We start from the raw sequence: 23,645 nt of genomic DNA on the forward strand, positions 1-23,645 counted from the left end.
GCACTTTCTTTTGAGCCATGCATGTCTACCGGGAGGTAAATTGTGAATTAGGTTGCCTGATAAATCGTTCTGATGAAGCTTTTTGGGCTGATTATGACTCTATTTTTCATGATATTTTATTTTTATTTTGTTGGACGTACTCATACTAGAAATTTCGTTGAAACAAAAAGAATAGGTTAATTTAGTGAGTAAGGGGACCGGTCTGCTTATTAACTACTATTTACTATTGGACAATGTCTTATGGAGGTGGTTTAAAGATGCATGTGTTAATTAAGCTTAATAATCAATTATTTAATTATAATTTCAACTTGTGATGCATATTTTTCTGTATGCAATGGTAACTATAGTGCAGCTCCAATTTTATTTATTTGCAAACCACCCTTCTTGAAGAATGATGACTCATGCCTTCTTTTTTTTTTTTTTTTTTCTGTTTCCATTGACATGTGACTCTAGCTAATTGACCCTAGTGATTTTTTTTTTTTTTTTGGTTTTATTTATTGCACCCTAATGGACCACAGCCATCCATATCACCTGCCATTGGCCTTGCTTGCCAGGCATGCCATTTTCCTTTTAGATGAGGAAGAAAGAGGGGTAAAGTTACAGGTATGTCACAATTTATTCGATTATTTCCTAGAAAAGCCCAAAGCGGCAGGCAACCACTTCTGTCCTCATGCTAGACTTTTGTTTTCTCTTTGTTAAACTGAAAACAAGTCTGAAAAATATATTAAAGAAAAATAATAAAGTATTGAAACAACTTTTTTAATTTGAGAATGAATTTTTACTTAAGAATGTAATTAGGAAACTTGTTTAGGTTAATGATAGATAAAAAACATGCTTCTTCAATAGAGAAACATGATTCTTTGAGTAGGCAACCGAGTATATATGTCCAACCATGAGTAATTCATCAAATTTTACCAATATTTTCGTTCAACCCCTCTTATAGGTAGAGATGGCGTTGGAGTTTGCATCATAAAGACAAGTCCCGCACCGGTAGATATACATAGAAATATGCAAAAGTCCAAGAAACCTAGCTACTTTTAGAAGTTCTGATCTCCTCAATAATGGACTCACAAGGACATCATATTTAAAATATTCAACTACAGCAAAAGCTACCGTAATTTTCGGTTGCCTTAAAGAAAGTCCTTAACTTATCTCATGTTATATCACCTCATCCAAGATCAAACTCTAGTATTTTCTTCGCCCTCTTGTTTTCGTCTCACCAACAAGGAGTTGGATTCCAAGCCAAAGAAGCGTCTTGAACGGAGAGGAGATATTATATTTAGATGCAGCAACCACCCACGGGGAGCTGCAACTCTTAACGAACCTTAATTATTTTTATGCATGGAGTTCACGAGCGTCACAGGGTTCACGAGCTCTACAGCACTAAAAGACGGCTCTGAGGCCCTTCTTTCTAAACAGTCAATATCATGTCCATTGATGGGGTTCAGCGCCAACCAAAAGTCCCACAACCTCCATTGAGAGGAAAAGGATTTTGGGACCATGCATGGTCTCGTGCAAGGAACCAGAGATTTTTTTGCCTGCATGTAAAATTCTCAGATTTGACGTATCTAGTGGATAAACCCCTCTATCTTTGTTTGATACGTCGGTTTTCTAGAGCTTGCATATGAGTGTCATACTTATCATATTTCTTTTGAGAATAATCATTCTTTTAGTGTGGATTTTTTAGGTGAACAAATAAAAAGTGATTAAAAAAATGATGATGATGATGATGATAATAATAATCTAAAAATATTTGATGGATTTGATTGCAGAACAGTGCAATGTGATGAGCTTCGGCAACCATGTCGGTTGAGTGGCAGCCATCGATTCTAATGGCTTCTCAAAGAACATATATATGATATGGCGACGCATGCACTTGGATGCTTGCCCCTTTTTATTTATGTTAAAGTTTTTCGAGAATATTCTTCACCTGGCTTAAATGTCTCTTATCCTTGTCATTTTGCTCGGTAGATCTAATGCTGGCTTGTCATGATACCAAAACACGTCGCACTCACAATGATTTTAGTTATGCATATACATATGTACATGTAGAGGAACTATAGATAAAAAAAAAAAAAAAAAAAACAGCCATGGGTCATTTCTAGCTATAAGCCAAACTTGCAATTAAGCTAGATAAATCTAATGGAGCATAGGTACATCCTTTTAGCCACTTCCCTTTAATATATATATATATATCGGGTTGTTTCAAATATAAATATATAATACGTTGACACGTGGAGATCAAATTATCCAAGATGAAGATCATCAATGATGAAGATTATTATAGTAATCTTATCTGGATCATGAAATGCCATTTATGTACAAATCTTTTGTCTTGCGATGCGATCCTTGTTTTGCACACATATGGTTGATCCATACACGAAGAACTCCTACCCCGTATGGTAATCGGAGCTTGTACATAATGTTATTAATAAAGATCAATTTCATGAGTCAATAAATAAATATATGAGTAATTTTAACAAAATAATATAGGAGTAATTTTTTAAAATAAACATTAATGATTTAGAAAAAAAATTCTTATTTCATGTAGAAATGACAAAAATGCAATATCCTCCTTTAAAGGTTGTTTAATCATATTTCAGTCAAAATCTAGAATATCTACAAATATAATGAACAAAACAAAATAAAATAAGAACAGAAACCTTAGCTTGGATGGATTTGAGTTGTGTCGAGCCGGAAACATGCACGTTTAAAGTTTCGGACAAAAACAAAACCGCTTAGCGATTAATCTATGGGTGTCCAAACCCAGGCCGGGTTGGGTCCAACCCCACCCGACCACATGCGCCGCTCCGTCCCCTCCAACTTCACACCAGGACTCTGCCGTACGGGAGAACATGGTCCGGCCAGTACTAAGGGCTTGGGCGTAAATTTGTGATGATCTATATGGTCTGATCATGATCGGATGGCTGTACGATGATTTGGATAGGTTCAATGGATTTTATTCCTTTTTCTCCCCAAATTGAGCCCCACATCGCAAACGCCGGATCCAATTGGTACGGTGGATTTAGTTGACGTGAGATCGGATCCAATATTATTAGAATTAAATTTTGCAAATTTCCTATAATCTTGATTTTTATGATGTATCTAGACATCTCTCAATGTAATTTTTTTTTTTTAAAAAAAAATCATACATCATGGTGCATATATGGTTAGATGTGCAGTAGACGAGATTCGGATCAAATTTAATTATATCCATATCCAAACCCAGTATATATTTATTCAATTCAAATTCAAACCCAAATTTGATTAAATTTTGAATCAATACTGCTATCGGACTCAAAACATATTCAGATATTGTTCAGATTTCAGATAGAAATTATCATCCAAAATTGTTTTGCTATTAGGGGTGGTAAAAGGATCGATCAGTCAATAAAGGATCGGATCAGAAAATGATCAACCCAAACCGATCTATTTATTAAACGGATCAAAAATTCAAACTTGAAACTAACCTGTTTATTAAATAGGTTACCCGATCCAATCGTTTAACCCATTTATTAAATAATTAAATTAGGTTAAACGAATTAAACAGTTAAACGGGTTAAACAGTTAAATGGATCAATTAAATGGATCAGAAAAATAAATTAAACAGTTAAACGGATTTAAATGGGTTAAACAGATTAAATAGATCGGATTAAATGGGTCAGAAATAGTTAAACAGGTTAAATGGATTATCTGACTCAATCCAACTAAAATATTAAATGGATCAGATATCTAAAATCCATATCTGATCCAATTATTAAACAGATTAAATGGATCGATCCGTTTATGATCTAAACCTGTTTAGTTTAAATCAAATTTTTTATGAGGATTGAATACGGATCAGATTAACGGATCGGATCATATTTTGTCAGTCCTATTTGCTACACTTCTGTTTATTTTTATATTAATAATACATCCAAAGTGTTACCTCACATTGTGTGAATCATGAAAAAGTAAATATCTAAAAATATTAAAAATTATTGAAAAGGAGACCTTTTCAACTATTATTTATATTATCTATATATCCATTGAATCAAAAGACGAAGAGTAAGACAATTCCCATGATAAACTATCTCACTATAAACATAGATTTTTTGGTACAATGCTATAAATATAGATTACAAAAACTATAAGATATGATATGGAAAGAAATTTAGTGGAACAATATTACCTACAATTTCATTATACTCTACTTTATTTCTCTTTTATGAATAAAAAAATAGACACATAGAAACATATGGATGGATTCATCTAGCTATATGCAAATGGATATGTTTTGTATATCATGCATATAATAAGTTTGGATTTTGGGTTTTTGGGTATGGATCTACTTAATCCAAAAACATCAAACTAAATAAAACTTCAAATTTATTTTGGAACCCAAATCCAATGATTCCACTGGAAAAAAGGAAAGAAATTTTTTCAAGTCACTTAATTTTGAATTTTTTAAAAGAACAAGAAAAATAAAAGAACTTGGAAAAAAAAAAAGGGTTCTGGATCCCCTTTCTTTCATTAATTAAATAACAAAATATTATAGTTCCTTTATTTATACCAAGTTCTATCCTTATAAAATGTAGATCATATTCCTCCTCTAACTAAAATAGATCAGAGCTTTCCTGAAATAGTTATAACCAATAATAGATCTTAACTTCTACGTCAATTTTCTTTTTAGTGCTTCATAACTCTTTCCACATTGTGAGTTATGTTTGATCAAAATCCTTCTCAAAAAAAAAAATTTACTTAGATCGGCTTATTTAGAAGTCCAAATATTATCTTATAGTTCTGATTTTGCATGTTTCAGACGCTTTAGGAATAAATGTAGCATCACAAATCTCAAAGACTCAACCAAATTCAATAAAGGAGCATCTTAATTGATGTTATATGTGAAAATTATAATTTCTAGAAGTCTTGGTGTATAATTCAAGTTTAGATATGTTGATATGGTAGAAGCTTATTCCAAGACTTTGTTCAGACCTGCCGAATTATTCAGAGATGGTCCACAATGATTCTAGAAATGCTTCTGCATCACACAACCCAATAGTGCATTGGTTTTATTTTTCATGCCCAAGCCTTTATCCTTAAGATTGGTTTTATATCGATATAGTAGATTATAGACCTCAATTGATACTCCTTTGATGGTACTATAGATATATGTTCCACTATTTGATGTATTTTATCATGTATATATTTAATAGTAGGAATATTTTTCATGCACATATCTCATTGCAAATGTATACCGCATGTGGCTAACCTATAACAGTTCAAATGACTATGCTTATTATTTTTAATTTGTCATAAGAGAAGTATGATGGATAAATATATTGATGCACTAAAGAATTGAAAGGAGGAGAGATGGAGCTTAGATTATCTCCTTTATTTATTTATTTATTTATTTTTACCAGTAGGCTACGGAGAATTTTTCTTCCCTTATCGGTCTTGTGGGACTGATGATATCGCACGAATGAAGATGTCGGTATCAAATAGATATTAAGTGTAAGTATTTCAAACAAACGAGTATTAATACGAAATTAGCAGTTGAGAGTAGAATAATAGACAAGTAAAACTGTAAAGTATGGTCAATGGACTTCGTGACAATGTTGTTTGATTGCCTTCATGATGGTGATAAAAGAAGAAGATATGTAATAATTCATGTGGAGCTTGTGAAACCATATTAGAAATTGATAGGCATTGCTTGATGATATACTAATCATTATTAATACAAGAAAACATCAAAATGACTTCTAAACACAAATGGACATGTGACAAGATTTGTTGGTTATCATGAAAATTATATCGGTACAACCTTTTTTGCTTCATATTTTTTGAGATAATTTTTCTTCATTTTTTTTTTTAAATAATAGTGGATGATAAGTTCCGCCCTTGCATATATACCACATCTTAGACTCCGATTTACCTATACTTAACCTAAGCCAAAAGGACAAGAAAGCTATCACTTTTGATCATTCCTACCAAAAACTTTTACACACCCATCTCTTTTAATCTAATCCCTCACTTCTCTTTCATTAATGATAGAGGATGCAACAAGATCCAACTCCAATTAACTTATCCCCTTCTCAGTTCTCTAAATGGAATCAAGTGAGCTTGACACCTTGTTTTAGGAGAGCCTTCTCATTCCCCTTCCCTAATTTTTTTTTTTTTTTTTTTCCTCTAATAATTGAAGAATTGGTTTCTGAGCTTTTTCTGTTGGTGGTTGGAGGAACGAAAGGTAATTCAGCTGGGCCCCTCTCCTTTTGGCAGTTGCTGGGAGTAGACAAAGTACAATACTCGCACCCGTGACCGTTGCATGTGATAAGGAGTTGTTACCATCAGCGCCCTCTAAGACAACCCATGGCCCCTAGACCCACTCACATGTTCCCCTTTGGCTTTTCCAACAGAAAAACTACAAGAAAAAAGAAATGTAAAATAAATAAAAATAATTGCAATGTATAGAGAGGTGTATCCAAATTAATCTAACAATTTTACACCAGAAAATAATCGAATAGCACTATGATATCAATTGCCTAACCAATGGTTATAACTTAAACACCTAACTTCATGCCAAATGATTATAATAAATTGGGTTAAGAATGTTAGAAACATGTTGGATATGACCATCTATGAATTGCAAATAGTTGCCCTTGTGCCAGCTCTAATTGATAAGTGTACTTCTTGAATTTTTTAGAAGAGATTCGAAGTTAGCAGCTACACTTGTCGCAAACATGCGTCGTGCTCTTAAGTGGACAAATGGATATTTGGCTGTAATTAATGGAGAAAAAAGAAGGTGTTACTTAGTTGCACCTTAACATCAATTTAAGAGTATATGTGATAGTTCACCAAAGTTAGAGCAATATTTTGTTTCTCTGCACATTTTATGGTTCTGCGCTATTCTATACTAATATTTTTGATTTTCTTCATTGTCTTAGTGAAAATTGGATTGCTTTTGGGTTATGGGTGCAAGTAGGTAATATTATCTTAGAGACTAAACCTCCCGCACGAGTGAGGTAGCAAAGGAATTGGACATTTAAATTACTTGGCAATTGCATCTTTTGATGAAAAAGGTGGCAACTGCCTTTCCTTTTTTTTTATTTGATGGAAAATTCCTTGGCAATCATCAAGCGTCTAATCGTTGCTCATGTGGGCTATGGGTCAAGAGATGCTGAGGCCATGGCTATTTAAACCTGCCCTTCCCTCCTTTCTCTTCTCACCACTCACTCCATCGCCTCTCTGTTTCCTCTCTCTCTCTCTCTCTTTCTCCCTCTCTCTCTCTCCCTCCCTCCCACACGCACGCACATCTCAAAGCAAAAGAAAAAAAAAACACATTGGTATCAATCAACGTAAAGATGAGTGGCATTAGTCTAAAAGGCATTGGGGTGTTCCTTCTTCTTGTCCTTGTTGTTCTCTGCTCCACTTTCGATGTCTGTGATGGGAGGAGAGGCAAGCATTGGAGGCACAAGAAGGCTCCATATTCCTCCTTGGCAAAAAAGAAAGGGAAGGGAAAGATAAGTGGAAGTTACCACCGTGGCCGTGGTGGCAGAGGCCAGTGGAGCCCCAAACCAAGCCCAAACAACAGCCCAGGCAAACGATATCCTAGACCTGCAGCCCCGAAAGCAGCGATGTTTGATGTGCTTGATTTTGGAGCAAAGGGTGATGGTGTCACCGATGACACTAAGGTGGCTGACATTGACTTCTCTGAGTTTTTCTTTGGAATTAACTGAAATCATAGGAGATCCCTGGTTCTTGCAGTGACCAGTAGCAGGGGATAAGGCCATAAAAAAATGCCAATAACCGACCACATTGTTCTGTTTGCCAGGCATTTTCACAAAATTCTAGTCAGCATTTCTTTGGCTTAATGGTTCTCTTAGAATGCAGTCAATGAGTGAAAAATGTAGAATAAGTATAGAATTCTGTCTCTTGGGGCGGTGGCTATGGGCATTTGCAGCTCCTGATGTTTGAGGTTTGGAGTTTTCTTTTTTCTCCTTTTCACTACTCTCTCTCTCTCTCTGTCTCTCTGTTTGATAGGTAAGAACGAAATAGGTATTTGCTAAGGGAGCAGGGTTTTATACAGAGGAGCATTTTCATAATCTATTAATATTCCTTTTTTTTTTTTTCCTAAATACAAGTATCGCCTTGTTGCAACTGCAACTCTGTGACTAAAAAATAATGTGGAAAATATATAGATTCTGCAACTATTATAGATTAAGAGGAACAAAAGGTTTGGTGTTCATTTTGATGAGAGACCACTTGTTCCTTCTTTGTTTGCTTGCTTGTTTGTTTGTTTGCAAGAAGTGGGCAGTTGTCGCATTATTTCATATCACCTGATCCACCTCTACCACTGGTTTGATGTCTCAACCTCATGGGATAAGGCTTGTTTTCATGCTTACTAAAAAGTGGGTATTTAACAAGGATGTGTTCTTTGGCCTATTATTTTCTATTATAAAGCAGAAATGAAATGGTCGAAATCAGTTAGAAGCATTTGTATATCATGAAATGGATCTTAATATTACCTCAACAAGGAATACTGGATTCCAGTCTTAATTACAAATCCGATCTCATGGAATGCAGGCATTCGAGGCTGCATGGGCTGCTGCCTGTAAAGTGGAGGCTTCAACCATGGTGGTTCCAGCAGAATTCCGATTCCTCGTAAGGCCAATCTCATTCTCAGGACCTTACTGTCAACCCAATATCGTATTTCAGGTAACAAAATGCTGCTATAAATCATTTGTAAATTAGATTGCATTTGAAGAACATTTAGTTACCAGGATCTCCACTGTGACACCTTCTGCTCATAGTGGTGAAATTCAGTGGGATCCTGGTCTAACATCCGGACCCAGGTCTGGATTATAGTCCAGATCTCAGACTAAAGATTGGTTTGGGTCCAAGCGAACCACTTGAATCCATGTTTGCTTGTTCCTATAAACTGGTTTTTGGCGGACACCAAGTCAAGTTATACTCCCCATGGAGTTGCCCAGTGATTTCAGATCTGGGTTGTATCTTTCAGACAAAAGAATGATCGACCTTTCTTCACACCATCAATCATTGGATCATGCCTCGCACAGCTTTCAAAGCATTCCAAACTCTCTTCTTTATCTGTATAGATCTCGTAGTGGCTATTACACAATGCAACGGTACATATCACGGAAAAAAGTGGATAATTCCTTCGTATGAAAGATACAACCTGAACCCACTATTTCAGGCAACAGGTATATCAGCCACCAGACATTTACTGACCGGGAGTAATTTGTGCTGGCAGTGAATACCATGTCATTAAAAAAAAAAAAAATGCTGAAACAAACATTAGCATGCTTGTCCAAGGGTGAGTGTAATGCGAAAGAAGACACCAAAAGCAATAATAACAAGGTGGTCTCTGTTGCAGTTGGACGGGACGATCATTGCCCCCACAAGCTCCAAAGCTTGGGGCTCAGGCCTGCTGCAGTGGCTTGAATTCACCAAGCTCAAAGGCATAACCATCAGCGGTAGTGGCATTATAGAAGGCCGAGGCAGCGTCTGGTGGACAAACTCCGAATCCGATGTTGACCCGGTAAGCGTCAGGTTCCATCTCTCAGACAATTTTGTTGCAAGGTCTCAATAACACGGCGATTGTTGTATTGTTCCATCGTGTCAGAACACCACTGGACACCTTTTTGACTTATAATTCTTGTAATAACTGTTATTCGCCATGTTGATGAAAACTGATGGATCATAAAGGACAAGTAACTGTCACATGACCAAATCACTGTTGGCCATAGTCATTTGATACCGGGCAAAAAATGCAATACCATAAGAGTTCAAAAATAGTTAAATTCAAAAATAAAATAATGTGGTTAAAAATTCAGTCAGAAAAAATATGTGGTAAAACTTCGGTTATGTGTATATTCGGATAAATTTGACATAATTTAAAATTTGAAGGTCTATATATATATATATTAGAAATTCATGATTTCAAATCACTCCCACAATGTCCATCACACTTTTTAAGGAATAAAAGATATAAATATTTTATACATGTATTTTCGTATCAGATTGAAAATTTGTGAATTTTACCAAGTAATAGATAAGGAAAGGTGAAACATTTTTTCTTTTTTTTTTTTTGGATATTCGGCTAATTCAAGAATAACGCATGCACAAGATTCGTGCATAGACATACTGTTGACTGAATTTTAAAAAAAGGACTGCTAATTGAATAAAAAATTAATTTTTTCAACCGTCACAAAAAGTTGAATTTAAATGTTTTTCTATTGAATAAACAAAGAAAATGGCGAATAACGGCCACCATTCCCACCACAAGTGTTACAATGGAACAACTGTCAAATAACAGCCGAAATTCTGATACTAGTTGTCAATATTTATAACCAACCATCCTTTTTCGAAAACCATTATGATGATCATTATAACAGCCATTAAATTACCCTGTCTCTCATTTTAAGCATCCATATCTGCTGGCAGACTATGGTATTCAATTATATCAGAATAGGCTTCCCCAGTTCCAATTTCCACTTATGTTTCAGACATTTCTGAGGCTGATAACTGTAATGTAAAGAATCATACTTTCTTTGATCATGCTTGAATCTAACATGAAATGGCTTACCTGCATCTATTTGTAACAGATTCATGCTAAGCTCAGTGCAAAAATGCCAGAGATCAAACCGACGGTAAGGATTCGTGCATGGCTTTCTAAACAATAACCAATGCTTCCATTCAGAATGAATGACATTGTCATCTCCATTTTTTCCTTTTTCCTGCAGGCCCTGAGGTTTTATGGGAGTTACAATGTAACAGTCACAGGCATAACGATACAGAATAGCCCACAATGCCACCTTAAATTTGATTTCTGTGACGCAGTTCAGGTCTTCAACATTACTATTTCTTCCCCTGGTAGTAGCCTCAACACGGACGGAATCCATCTCCAGAACTCCAAAGATGTTTCCATCCATCACACTGATTTGGGCTGCGGTAATTCTATTACCCTGGTTGAAAATTCTCACTATTTCAGAGTTCTAAAGATCATGTAGGCAATTGTTAACCACCATTATAAAATACTGCCAGCAAATCCTTATTGTTCACTTGTAACAAGAGAATATATGTATAGGAGCCTACAATAGACTGAACAAGTCCCTTGGTGCTCCTGCGAGGAAGGAGGGGAAAAGAAAAAAAAAAAAACAAGAGCAACCCATTCCGATCTACCTCATAAGGTCCAGTTTTGCAATCTTCATCCTTCCTGCTTTCGTTAAAATTAAGGGTTCTGAAGATCCTTGAAGCTGTATTGTATCATCTCATTTGGTAGCTGTGCTTCATGCACTGATAAACAAGACTCAAGGATTCCTTACCAAATAGAGATGGGATCTTCTATACTCCTTTGAAATTCGAATGAGGCATAAGACTGCAAGAACAGACTCTTTTAAGTTCTTCATCTACAACAAGAAAAGGAAACAATAAGAGGGGGAAAATCAAGAGTCAGACATTTCACAAAAGAAAACAGAATTACATTTGCTCGTATATTTCTGATGTATCACAAAGCATATACTGAAATGATCAAACAAGTTTGAATTCCATATGTTTGCTGATATTGGAGTTTTGGCTTGTGTTACGCAGGCGATGACTGCATCTCCATCCAAACAGGATGCTCAAATATTAACATACACAATGTGAACTGTGGACCAGGCCACGGGATCAGCATAGGCGGCCTTGGGAGGGACAACACCAAAGCATGTGTCTCAAATATAACAGTAAGGGATGTCAACATGCACAACACAATGAATGGCGTCCGAGTCAAGACCTGGCAGGTGAAAAACCTCTCACCTCCATCTCAGATTTCATTCAATTAATGATCTTATCTATTCCCTCTATAGAATATACAGTAATCATGCAAGAAGACTAATTCCCTCCTGCCAAGATTTTGTAATGGCATAGCATCAAGAATCCCATCAAGAATTTTCCCTTCTACAGAGCTGTTGTATAAAACATAGATATCCTTCAAGTCTTTAAGCTACTTGGATATGTTAAAGACTAAACTCTTTTCACAACATTCTAATTGCAGGGTGGCTCGGGCTCTGTTCAAAGCATAAGATTCTCAAATATAAAAGTCTCGGAGGTCCAAACACCTATTGTCATTGACCAATTTTACTGTGACAGAAGGTCTTGCAAGAACCAGACATCAGCAGTGGCACTGTCAAGCATTGCATATGAGAACATTAAAGGGACATTCACAGTGCAACCAGTGCGCCTTGCATGTAGTGACAGTTTGCCTTGTTCAGGCATCAGTCTAACTGAGGTAGAACTCAAACCACTGCAGGAACATTACCACATGTACGAACCTTTCTGCTGGCAGGCCTATGGGGAACTATACACCCCGACCGTTCCGCCAATTGTTTGCCTGCAAACTGGAAAACCAACAAGCAACCGGATCCAGTCTGATCACGATTCGTGCTGAGATTGCTGACAATGCCCCAGTCAAGCGATATTGGTGGATACGTACGTGTGGTCGTGATTCTTCCGACCCCTTTGCACCATTGATCAGAGTACATATATATAAGTAATACAATGAGTGGCATAACAGTTATTATGACCGTTCACATTAATTTCCCATTAAAGGTGTACACTACTATCGCTGAGCCTTAGGATCATATAGGATCAGCATCTCTATAGTAATGCATAGTGATAAAGCTTGCTATGATGCATGTCACTTTCCCATATCTGGGGAATACGGACATCACTTATGCTAGATATTTAATGGGTCAATATTTGGGAAGTATAAGAGCAGCTATGCTGTTCTCCGCTTGTACAAAAATAAACTACATGAGCATCATGGCTGTCTGAAAACATTGGATACACTCAGATCTTGATTCTTCAGAAATAGCTTTCCAACACCAAAAGTATTCATGCAAAAGAAGAGATGACAATCTCAAACAGAAGCAGAAAGCTGTCCAAGAGACTAACTCAAGGCCTTAAAATTATATATATATAACTGTTGCTTCAGTATATGGCAAATGACCGCTGACAGAGATTAACAGAATAAATGGCATGCCCCGATTGCCACGATTAGGGAAGTCAAGCTCATCTCTCATGCAGATGTGATGTTAAATAAAAGCTTCAATGTTAAAGGATCAAAAAAGTTAAAATATTGTTGTTGTAATATTAATAACTTTTGCAACTAGATAAGATATATCAAAGTATAAATGAGTTGCCATTAGCAAATCAGTGAACCATAGCCAAGCCTTACATGTAAAAGACTGATGGCTTTGCTCATTTAGAGCTTTAGGTTTGTAACCCTAGATACTGAAAGGGCTTTGTTTTTAAGAATAAATCATGGTTTTTAGCAGTTCACTTATCACACACTATCAGGTTTTCTTTGAGAAAACCTAAAGCTCTTTTTTATGGGAGGTTTGGAATATGAACAATATTCTGTATGAGCTAAGGTATCTATGTCTATTTCTCCTATCAAATTTTGTGTCTAGGAAAAGAAAAGCATCACTTAGTTAAGAGGTTGCATGATTCACAGATCTCACAAATAAATTGAACATGTGAAATTTACTATCTGCTCAAGACTAGTTCATGGATTATCAGATTTCTGGATGACATCTCTCCTGAATAAAAAATAATAATTACCAAATTTTCAAATTTACCACTTCTGGTGCATAATCCATTTTAGAACATGTAGGCTTGTTTATTCTCAGTTTATATTTTTTTGGTTCTCAAAATGCACCCTGCATGGGGCTTTATCTTTGACAGTATAACTTAAGTAGTATTATGCGGTCGCAAAAGATATCTAATCAACTTTACAAGTTCTCCTTCATTCCTGCATCATCAAGAATCACACTATTTGAATTAATAAAATTGTCACACAGACAATTTCTTGGAACAAGGAACCAAACTATGAAAAAATCAGCAAGTTCTTTTCCCTCTTTTAAAAGATTGCTCTCTTTCCAGGTATGAAGTTAACCGTTTGTTTAAATATAGATGAGTAGACTTACCCTTACCGCTGTTTTTTATGATATGTTCAGTTCCCTTGAGAACAGATAATCTCAACTGTGCATTTAAACTTTTTTACATAAATCCTGCAATTTCAGAATAACAAAACATTCCAAGAGAGAATCATAATTGATTCATTTTTTGAGACAGCCTCAGACTATCTGCATTCCAACATCATATTTAGAAATACAAAATATGTAGAAATGAAAAATTCACTCTCGTATTTATAAAGTTCAGAAATGTTGAAAGTTCCATCTTTTTGTCCAGATTTTCTTTAAAGAAAAAAAAACTTCTCTCTGATTGCAATTATGCACAATGTAAATGCAAGGCTTCAGAAAATGGTAAGATGCTCAAATATAGAATGTTTTTCATATGTGTTCTTGCCAAGATTATGCACCGCAGGGGCAACATACAAGAGAAAGCAGCAACCTTGTGAACTTATAGTCATTGGCTCTTGGCACATGTCATCATAATATGACCTATTCTGCTAGGTGAACTCAAACGTTACTTCTGCTAGACATGTTTACCATCCTGTAGGTGCAAAAACTAACGCAAATTAATATTACAGAAGTCAGTACAGGTGGACATGACTAGATAATTAAATATGCGATATCTGAGTCAGCAGAAAGAACCTGCAGGTAAATCATGTTCTAGCAAAACCAGCAATGTTCTTTCTTCTTTCATATTTATCAATGCTTTCAGGGCTTGGCAGTCCAGTTCTGCTTTCATACTTTGTCTCTAGAGCCTATTGTCAATGCAATGGAGTTTATGAATGGAAAGAAACTAACCAGCCAATAAAAGACAATGATTATCAATGTAAGCTACCAATTCACAGTTGAAACTACAAATATTGTTTCTATGCATCAGCATGATGCATGCATTCTACATGAAAAAATATAGGGTTTTTTTGTACAGAAATCCCTCAAAATACAGCTTCCATTTTGCATAGACACCTTCAGACGAACAAAAATTGCCTGCATTGTCAGGTACTGTCCTTATGTGGGTGACCTGATAACCTAACTTGGGAATAGCTATCCAAAGTCCAAATCTTTCTAATCCACCATTCAGAAGGCCTGATCCATTCTACAGACTCCACTCCTCCTGTTTGAGCTCAATTTCTCAAAAACCCAACATATCTTTCAACATCATTTCTTGGAATAAAACACCAGAATATTTCCAATTCATTCATATCTTACAAAATCAGAGTTCAATCACGATAAAATGCTTTCCAGGATTCAGATTCAAATTAAGGAAAAAATGAGCACATATAGATCATGCATGGCCCATAGGTCAATATCAGCCAAAACTATAAAACAGACATTGGTGTTTGGACTAGTTGAAATATTTTGATTTAGGTTTCAATGCTATAAAAACAATACTGGTTGTGGATTAGTTCTGGCCTCCATTGAAACCTTGTGGTTTCAGTTTCAAAGTCTTACAGAAACTTAAAGCCATATCAACAATTGTCTCTTTGATTGAGGCAACTTTTGTGCAGTCATCCTCCATCCTATCAGGTTCTCCATTGCAAATGTTTGGAATTTGTGAAGAGGCAAAACCTGCACCTGAAGATCTCCAACTACGTATGTGGCACCCTTAAGAAAAAACCAAGTCTCACTCTTCTACTCAATGTATATCAAACATGTCCTTTCTCCTAAAAAAGGTGTACATACTAACTCATCAACAACTACTGTTCCAAATAGCTTCTTTGTTTTTCTTTTTTGTTTTAAATCTCTCCATGTCATATTTTTAAAATGTCAACTCCACTAGTCTGCACGAGAGGCATCTCTTTAAGTGCATGGGAGCTTTCATTAAATGCGGTATCCCAATTCCAATGATCATGCTGGAAGAAAATTTGATCCTCACTGTTATTTTGGGATGAAATCTTTTTCTCCATCGTCTCTACACCACATGCACCTGTAACATAATTAAAATGGGCAAAAAATCATTATTTCATACAACTCAAATTATTCTTCTCCTTACATTCTGTTCTCTATCATACTGCAGGACATAACTATTTTGACCAAAGACCTAACTTTCTACTATAAGCATCCCGAATATAATATTCCATGTCTTTGTTGGTGCATATCTTCTCTCAAACAGCAAGGTGAAAGTTTTCTATCCATAAAGGTATCTTCTGTGAAATGCCTGGCTGTAGAATCCCCAACTACATGACTCTGAAGTTTCAAGTATGTAGATAAGATAGTCCTTTCTTCCCACTAACAAATCTTCAGGTTCCAGTGCAAGCACCTTTCTTGCACAAAGTTGTCTATCAAAGGAACTGACACTGATTCATAGAGATGTTATCAGATTGAGGGTTAATTGTAGAAGTTCTCAATATCTAATGGATCACAATTGATTCACAGAGTTCTATGCACAAATTAGGAATATCTACTTGTGAAACTTATGAAGATTCATAAACCAGAATATACTCTGGATAAAGAAAAGTCAGCTGGTTATTTGCTCTTTGTTATGCATGCTTAGATTAATGTTAAAAAAAGGGGAGAATAATTCTTACCAATTAAGAAGGCAGAAAACAATTTTGTGAAGAACCCCAGGCCCCTCCCCAAAAAATTTAATTAAAAAAAAAAAATCACCCCTTTCTCCTTCCTATTCTATGAAATAGGTTGAGCTAAACAGATAAGCAAAACAACCTCTCAAGACTCAAATTCTTCAAGTTTGCCCACAAGGTTATACGCATTAGAATTATCAAAGCCTGATGGACTGCTAAAAAAGAACTTATTGATGCTTCAAACAACCAAACTTGGTGAAGCAGCAAGTCAAAAGGAGGAAATTCAAGGTATTGCATGGCAAGATTTCCCACATTGCCATACAAAATCTCAATAAGATCTACCATTTTTCAGTTACTGCCATTGTAATTTTCAAAGCTATGCTTTTCTAAGGCCAACTTTCAGTTACTGCCATTGTAATTTTCAAAGCTATGCTTTTTCTAAGGCCAACTTTCAGATGTGAGATTGCCCCAAAATGCCAAAGAGTGCAAGCAAATTTGCATAAATGAATGGACAGAGGATTTAATTGACATCTGCTCAAAAGAAAAGAAAATTAACAACGACAGCTCACATACAGCTATAACAATCATATTCTACTAACCTTCAGCTCCGAGCGAATGCTTTCAAGAACATCTTCAGTCATCCGATCAAAAAACAGAGTTCCCTGCAAATTACAACCTAGCTATCAATCTTTGCAACCAGTTGCTGGGCAAAGTATGAAATAAAGAGAAATTCGAATACACAATAGTGGCAAGGTCTCCAGAGTGGAAAGAATATCAAACGTTGGGAAAACTCATACAGCTTCAAGAAGAGAGAACCATCTTCCTATACATGATTAGAACCGGTATGACGGTAATGAGATTAAACAGAAAAAGGTGATGCACTTCCTAACAAGTAAATACATTCTCATGCAATGATTGAAGCCATTCTATAAATAAGACATCAGTTAGGTTCGCTTTTTTCTATTCATTTTCCTCCCTGCACCATATTTACATGATCCAACCAAAAGTAAAAAGAGAATGTGACTGCGTAGAATAGAAGAAAACCTGTAAATGATCAAATTCATGCCGGAAAACTCATGCAGGAAGATCAGACAAGTTAACTTTAAACCTCCCACCTGCTATATCTCGAGCATCAACCTTGACAGATGTAGGTCTCTGCAGGGAAAGAGCAAAAAATATATTAGAAGATCAACTTATTTTAACAGGCAGTATCCATACCAAATGTGGTTTGAAATTATAAAGAAAAGTGGGTAATGTCAAACTTTTATTTTGGTCACACATTGTAAACCTCCCAAATCAAATATTAAAAACAGTCTGCATAAGATGCTATTTGCCCAATAGTAACATTAACTGCTGATGCACCAGTGTTGTATAAATAAACAAATAGTTTACACAATTGGATTGGTTTGGATTAAAGAAAGGGGTATGTTGGTAGATTGATGGTCCACATTCAACCGGTGTTTTGTACCCAGTGACTTGGAGTAAACCATTCTGGGGTTTAGGTCATGAACCACCAATTTGAATGCTGATCAACCATACAACCAAGTCCTCCCCTAAACCCCATCCAATTAGTGATTCAAGCCATCCACCACCCTTTCTCTAAACCTATAATTCCACATTCTCAAATAATTGCCCCACTCTCTCAACCCCCTCTAGGCTAACCACATCCTTTGGCTCCTCCTCCTTAATGTTTCTTTGGCTTTACCGTCTCACCACTCTTCCAAAATTAATGTTTGACCATTTAATTGCTTCTAAATCAAAATCCTAGAGGCATGAACTCTTTTCAATTGGTTCCTACATGTCATAAGAAGGAAGGGGACGAGGGGGTAGAATCAAAGTTGACGAGGAGGCATGATTTCCATCTTTAACACTATTGCACCTTAATGGTGAGATTTTAAGGTACCGCTGATGGATAAAAGATAAGGGTGGGTCAAAGAGTGGGCACCTCTAGTGGCCATCAAAACTATCTCCAAAGGCAGTTTGATCTTTTTCCCCATCGATGGCAGGCTCCTCTCCTCCAATAGTGGCATCGTCTTCTGTGGCAATATATTTCTACTCTACCTCGATGGTGGAACCATCCTCACCCAATGATCATGATAAAAAAAACAAGAGGGAAGCGGAAGTAGTGGCACCTTCTTTAAAACTAATTCAACCAAATCAATTGAATTGTCCCACCCATTAAGTGTAAACAACTTGAACCACTTGGGTCAACAATTCGAACAAGCATTTAGGAATAGCCTTTTTCATGGTATTAGGTACTGGACCATACCGACCAGGAGATGTACCATACCATTCTAGTAGCAAAAAATACCTGATACACCACCTATACCCAGTGCCAAATACCAAGGGATATACAATACCAACACTTCACATGAGGTATACCAGTTGGGTATTAATACAAGTACTGAACCGATACTTAAAACGTTAGTGGGTTTATTGTGACTCAATTAATAAGTGTTTGTGTAGGACAAGTCAACCTGATTGACCTGTTTGGATTTTAAAATATTGTTCCCAAGTTATAAATATACTTTACAAGGCCAGATGGAAAAGGAGATGTCAACATGAATGAGATCCCCACCCAAGTCCTTAAGAAGGATTATGAGGAGAACAAGTAGTAAAACACTTCTCAAGCACTTTTCAAGATTACAAGCTGCAGTCTCTAGAATCTATCAAGAAAGAGGTTGATCAAGCAATTCCAGGCAAGGTTTAAGGTCTTGAGGCTGAATAAAAACCATATGGTATTTTTCAAGTCCTTTAAATATTAGGGCTTGACAAATTGTTTGTTGACAAAAAGCATAAAAGCCCTCAATACAATGGTAGAAATCCATTAGAGAATGGTGGATGCCATATTCAATGGGATGACCAAATAGATGAACAATTCTTTAAAATCAATAACCATGAATGCATTTTTATTTGTGGCATTTAGCCAGATATATGCATCAAAAAAGGACTAGCACCTTATAGTATGGAGCCCACAAAAGGTGCATGTACAAAATTATAGAGCCACGCTAATATAAGATAAGATGCACTTAAACATAGGATCAGAGTAATCAACATGGGCAGAACATTGACATCTACATATTATAATGTACGTACAAATTTGTCAGCTATTACAAAAAATCTGATAAAATTTAGATATGCTCTCTAAGGAATTGACCACCTCACGTGTTGTATCAATAAAGCCACAACTAAAGCCTACTCATCTAACTCATCATCTACTTCCTTCAAGCTTTTGTAGTAAATAAAGTTACAGTTACAGCACTAAAATGAGATCCTTTATTATTACTATTGTTGTTGTTGTCGTCATCATTGTCGTCGTCGTGTTGTCATAATTATTTGGATAAGATCCTTATTAGTTAATTTCATATAAGTAATTGGAAAAAAATAAAGCCTTTCACAATATAATCCTTTGGGCAACATTTAGTTTGACTACAAAACAGGCATAAAGATTGGAATAAGCTTTATGCCTACCAAATAGCTTTTAGCTAATTGGCATAAGCCAGAAACAGTTATGCTGGTCAAACTTGTTTATTCAAAGCATAACTATATCAAGGAAAGATTGTCATAAGTTATCCCTGGCATAAAGCCATCATTTATGCCCGCCCCTCCATTTTAATGGACAAAAACATGCTCAACCAAAAGTTATTCCAGAAATTATAGCCAGACAAGAATAGGAAAACTTGTGGCACAACTATTCCAATATGCATAACTAGTTCTGTTCCATCTCTTTAGCCTTAGGGATTGCAATAAAACTACTCATGATCCAATGTTCAAACAGCTAGAAAAAGTTGCAATAGATGCACAACACAAACAGAAAAGCCAACAGGTCAACTCTCACCTCTACATCTGCATAGATTCCTGGAAATGATAAGCAACCCTCATGGTAAAGTATAGTCCTTTCTGAGATTTTGTAGACTACAGGGTTCACCAGAACAATTTCCTCTCTTTCACCACGTTCACCAGAAGGATTAAATACCATGAGTTGAACATTAATTCCAACATGGGGTGCTGAGAGTCAATGCCATCAGTTCTGTGGAGAAGAAAGAGATATTTCTCAAAATTAAGGCATACTCACAATAAAACTAATCTGAAAAAGTTATCTGGTTCTGTAAAAACATATTCACAATAAAAATATTTACAAAATATTTTGGTTTTTTTTTCAATTATCAAGGAGAACTCATAACGTAAATCACAGGAGTGCCTACAAAGGACATGATTAAGAATATTTCGTATATCAAACTAAGCAGGAAACAAAATTTGCAGCATGGATATCCATGGTACAAAATTTCCCTACAGCCAATAATCCAGTTTTTAAAAATAAACAAAGAAAAAAATGGTGAGTAAAACCGGTCGAAGCATGCATAGGTTTGGCGGTGCTTATAGTGTAACTTTACAAAACTTGCTTATCTAATGTTGCTTTGTTGACAAAGAAATTTAAAATAACATCACCAAATTGACAAAACTACAAAACTTTGCTTGAAATTGAAGTTAGTAGTCAAATGTAAGTAACAAAACTTCAAACAGTTTATACAGTAGTCCTAATCATACACTCTTGTGTATTCAAACTAGAATGTGAGATATGTATATTGTCAACACAACATATATGCTCTTGTGCATTCAAATTAGAATGTGAGATGTGTATATTGTCAATACAACATATATAAATCCCAAGAAGGCATGTATTTTCCGAGCATAAGATGCCTCGAAAGCTTTAAAGAAATATCACATGAATCTTATAAAGAAATATCACACTAATCTTATTAAAGATCGGTCGCTTGTCACATGAGCAACTTTGCTCATCTGGAAAAATGGTACATTTCTTTAGCGACAATGTCTATCACTATTCAACATAAAAGAAAGAGAGAAAAAAGAAAAGTAACAGCAGTAAAACCAAGTCAAAATCATGAGCATCACTGCCACAAGTTGATGATTTTTCATAATACTGGTGCGTTAGGCTTCAGAAGGTTCACATTCACTCCTATATGACTAATTGTGCTAGATGCAAGTGGATGATGGTCCCATTGTAGTGCACCTTGAGTGTGAATTTGATGCAGTAACCAGTTGAATACAGATAAACACAAAGGTCATACACAAACAAAAAGATTTTTCCAACTACCTTAGTCAACTTTGGATCCTGCTTTGTCATTGGCTCCTGGCCAAGGCTTCTAAACTGGACAGTGTCTTTAAATTTTCCTCCCCATTTTTCATCAAGGCCTTGCAGGTCTTGACTCTCTCCTCCTTTTGTTCTAATTTCTATCCTAAGACTTGAAACTAAAAGACCGCCCTTTCAGAGTTGTGTTTGACCTGAATTGCACATCCAGACCATCTCAAACTATTTTTTTCACACTGTGTTATATTAGCAAGCTGCTTATGTCACAACTGTGACCCTTATGAGTCCAGAAATGTTACAGTGAGAAATAATCCAAAATGAGTGCAAGCATAAATGGTCCAGGTGCATGAACCAATTCTCTGTATATGTCTCTTTATACTGATTTTAAGGATAGAGGATTTTGCATGATAGTCAAAGCATTGCTTTGGGCATTTAAAAGCAGTAGTGTCTTCGAAATTGGGTGAACATCAAAGGAATGCAACTATGTTTAACTACTCGTCGTTGGGTTCAACATCACAATTGTTGCTAGAGTTCCCATCAAGCAACATATTAACATATTTGATGTTTCATATTTGGTGCTTCAAGATAGGCCCTAGTTTGCATATAGTTAGCTGCTTATTTTGGTCAATTGTCTCAGCAATGGTTGTCATCTAAACAAGCAGCAAGGGAACCAAGTCTTAAGGTGTATTGAAGTGCCTCGCACTTCTATCTCTAAAATGCTGTTCAAGAGAACACTTCATGCAGAGACATAAACAGACATACACAAATTTTTCACACATGCACACACACCAACCAGAAAGATATGATGAGAAATATACCATGGACTAGTATTCATAGCGGACTGCATGAAAAAAGAAATGCATTTTTTCACCTAGTAAGATTTTTAGGGGAATGTTTAGGACTTCTAAACAAGTCCACCAGTGCATCCTTGATAATAACACTGCTAAAACTTTGTGTGAACCTTAGAGACTTTGACAATCGATACTTTAAGTCAATGTGAGCAGGACATCCCATTTTTGAATTGCCAAGAGTGTTATGTCCTGTCATGTCCAAGCATCCAAATGTGTTAAAAGTCTGAAATTTCTTAAACTGAGCTTTCCAAAGTAACAAAATTATCAAGATTACAATGGCCCCAATAGGGATGATAGCTAGTTGAGAGAACTTGTGCCGGTAAAAGTTATCTAAGGCTCTGAGTTACAAGCAGAATCTGAAATGCAAATCCTAGTGTCCCTTTTAACTTATTGTGAAATTCATTTGCCAAGTTCCTTTCAAAGTTTTAATGATTTAGGAAACAAAACACTCACTGTAACTGCACGATGTTCCATATGCTTAGCCCATTTAGTCTTCAAAAATATTTTTTAAGAGTCTAATATTGCGTTTTGTCCAGCATCAGAAATGTCAAATGCATAAATGAGAAGCAACGTTATAGTGTTAAGCAGAAAAGTACTACTAAATTCATATGCATTGCATTAAATGCATCAATCAAGTCTCTCAGAGCCACATATTCCTTCTAACGTTCACTCTAGGAACAAAGGATTATGCGTGTGGGTGGAGCAACCACATATGGGCAGAATTTTCATCAGACAGACCAAATCAGCCCAGTTGTATCCTTCTGGATTGGTCTCAACATCTTAACCGGGGCAGTTTGGCTAAACTGTTTTACCACTCCATCTGAATGAATTCCAACCCTGATGGAAAGCTTCCTCCATTCTTCCTTTTATGTGCATCATGGCCTTCACAAATTCCGTCCAACAAGCATTGAGGTCATCTTTGCCCGTCATTGCTTACAAATATACTACTTCAAACAACTCCTCGATACTTCTTCTCTTACTATGTTTCAGGAGGAAAAAAACCAGAAATATAAAATCTGAATTTCCCATCTTTCACAACCACTCCAAACTTTCCGTTTCACTCTAAAGTTTAAACAACATCCACTGCTGCCAGCAATTAGCCAATGCAAGACATGGACAAACAACACCAACATGCTCAGCATCTAGCTAAGTTCCAGTCTTACCTATTAACCAAAGATTTTACAAAATTACTTGGGCTTGTAAAGCATGA

At 36.0% G+C, this 23,645-nt stretch overlaps 1 protein-coding gene and 1 pseudogene across 1 annotated transcript; one reads left to right on the top strand and one right to left on the bottom strand.

The window, feature by feature from the left end:
• The first annotated feature begins 7,222 nt into the window (after window positions 1–7,222).
• Window positions 7,223–12,427, top strand: LOC105047163 (polygalacturonase At1g48100). The gene is made up of 7 exons (XM_010925972.3): window positions 7,223–7,670; window positions 8,563–8,694; window positions 9,374–9,538; window positions 10,605–10,649; window positions 10,743–10,950; window positions 11,590–11,780; window positions 12,035–12,427. Exons 1-7 carry the CDS (start codon window positions 7,341–7,343, stop codon window positions 12,425–12,427), a joined length of 1,464 nt encoding a protein of 487 aa, XP_010924274.2. The 5' UTR covers window positions 7,223–7,340.
• Window positions 11,005–23,645, bottom strand: part of LOC105047164 (peptide deformylase 1B, chloroplastic-like) — a 13,287-nt pseudogene continuing 646 nt past the window's right edge.

This window comes from Elaeis guineensis, chromosome 6 (genome assembly GCF_000442705.2).
Source record: "Elaeis guineensis isolate ETL-2024a chromosome 6, EG11, whole genome shotgun sequence".
Lineage (NCBI taxonomy): Eukaryota > Viridiplantae > Streptophyta > Magnoliopsida > Arecales > Arecaceae > Elaeis > Elaeis guineensis.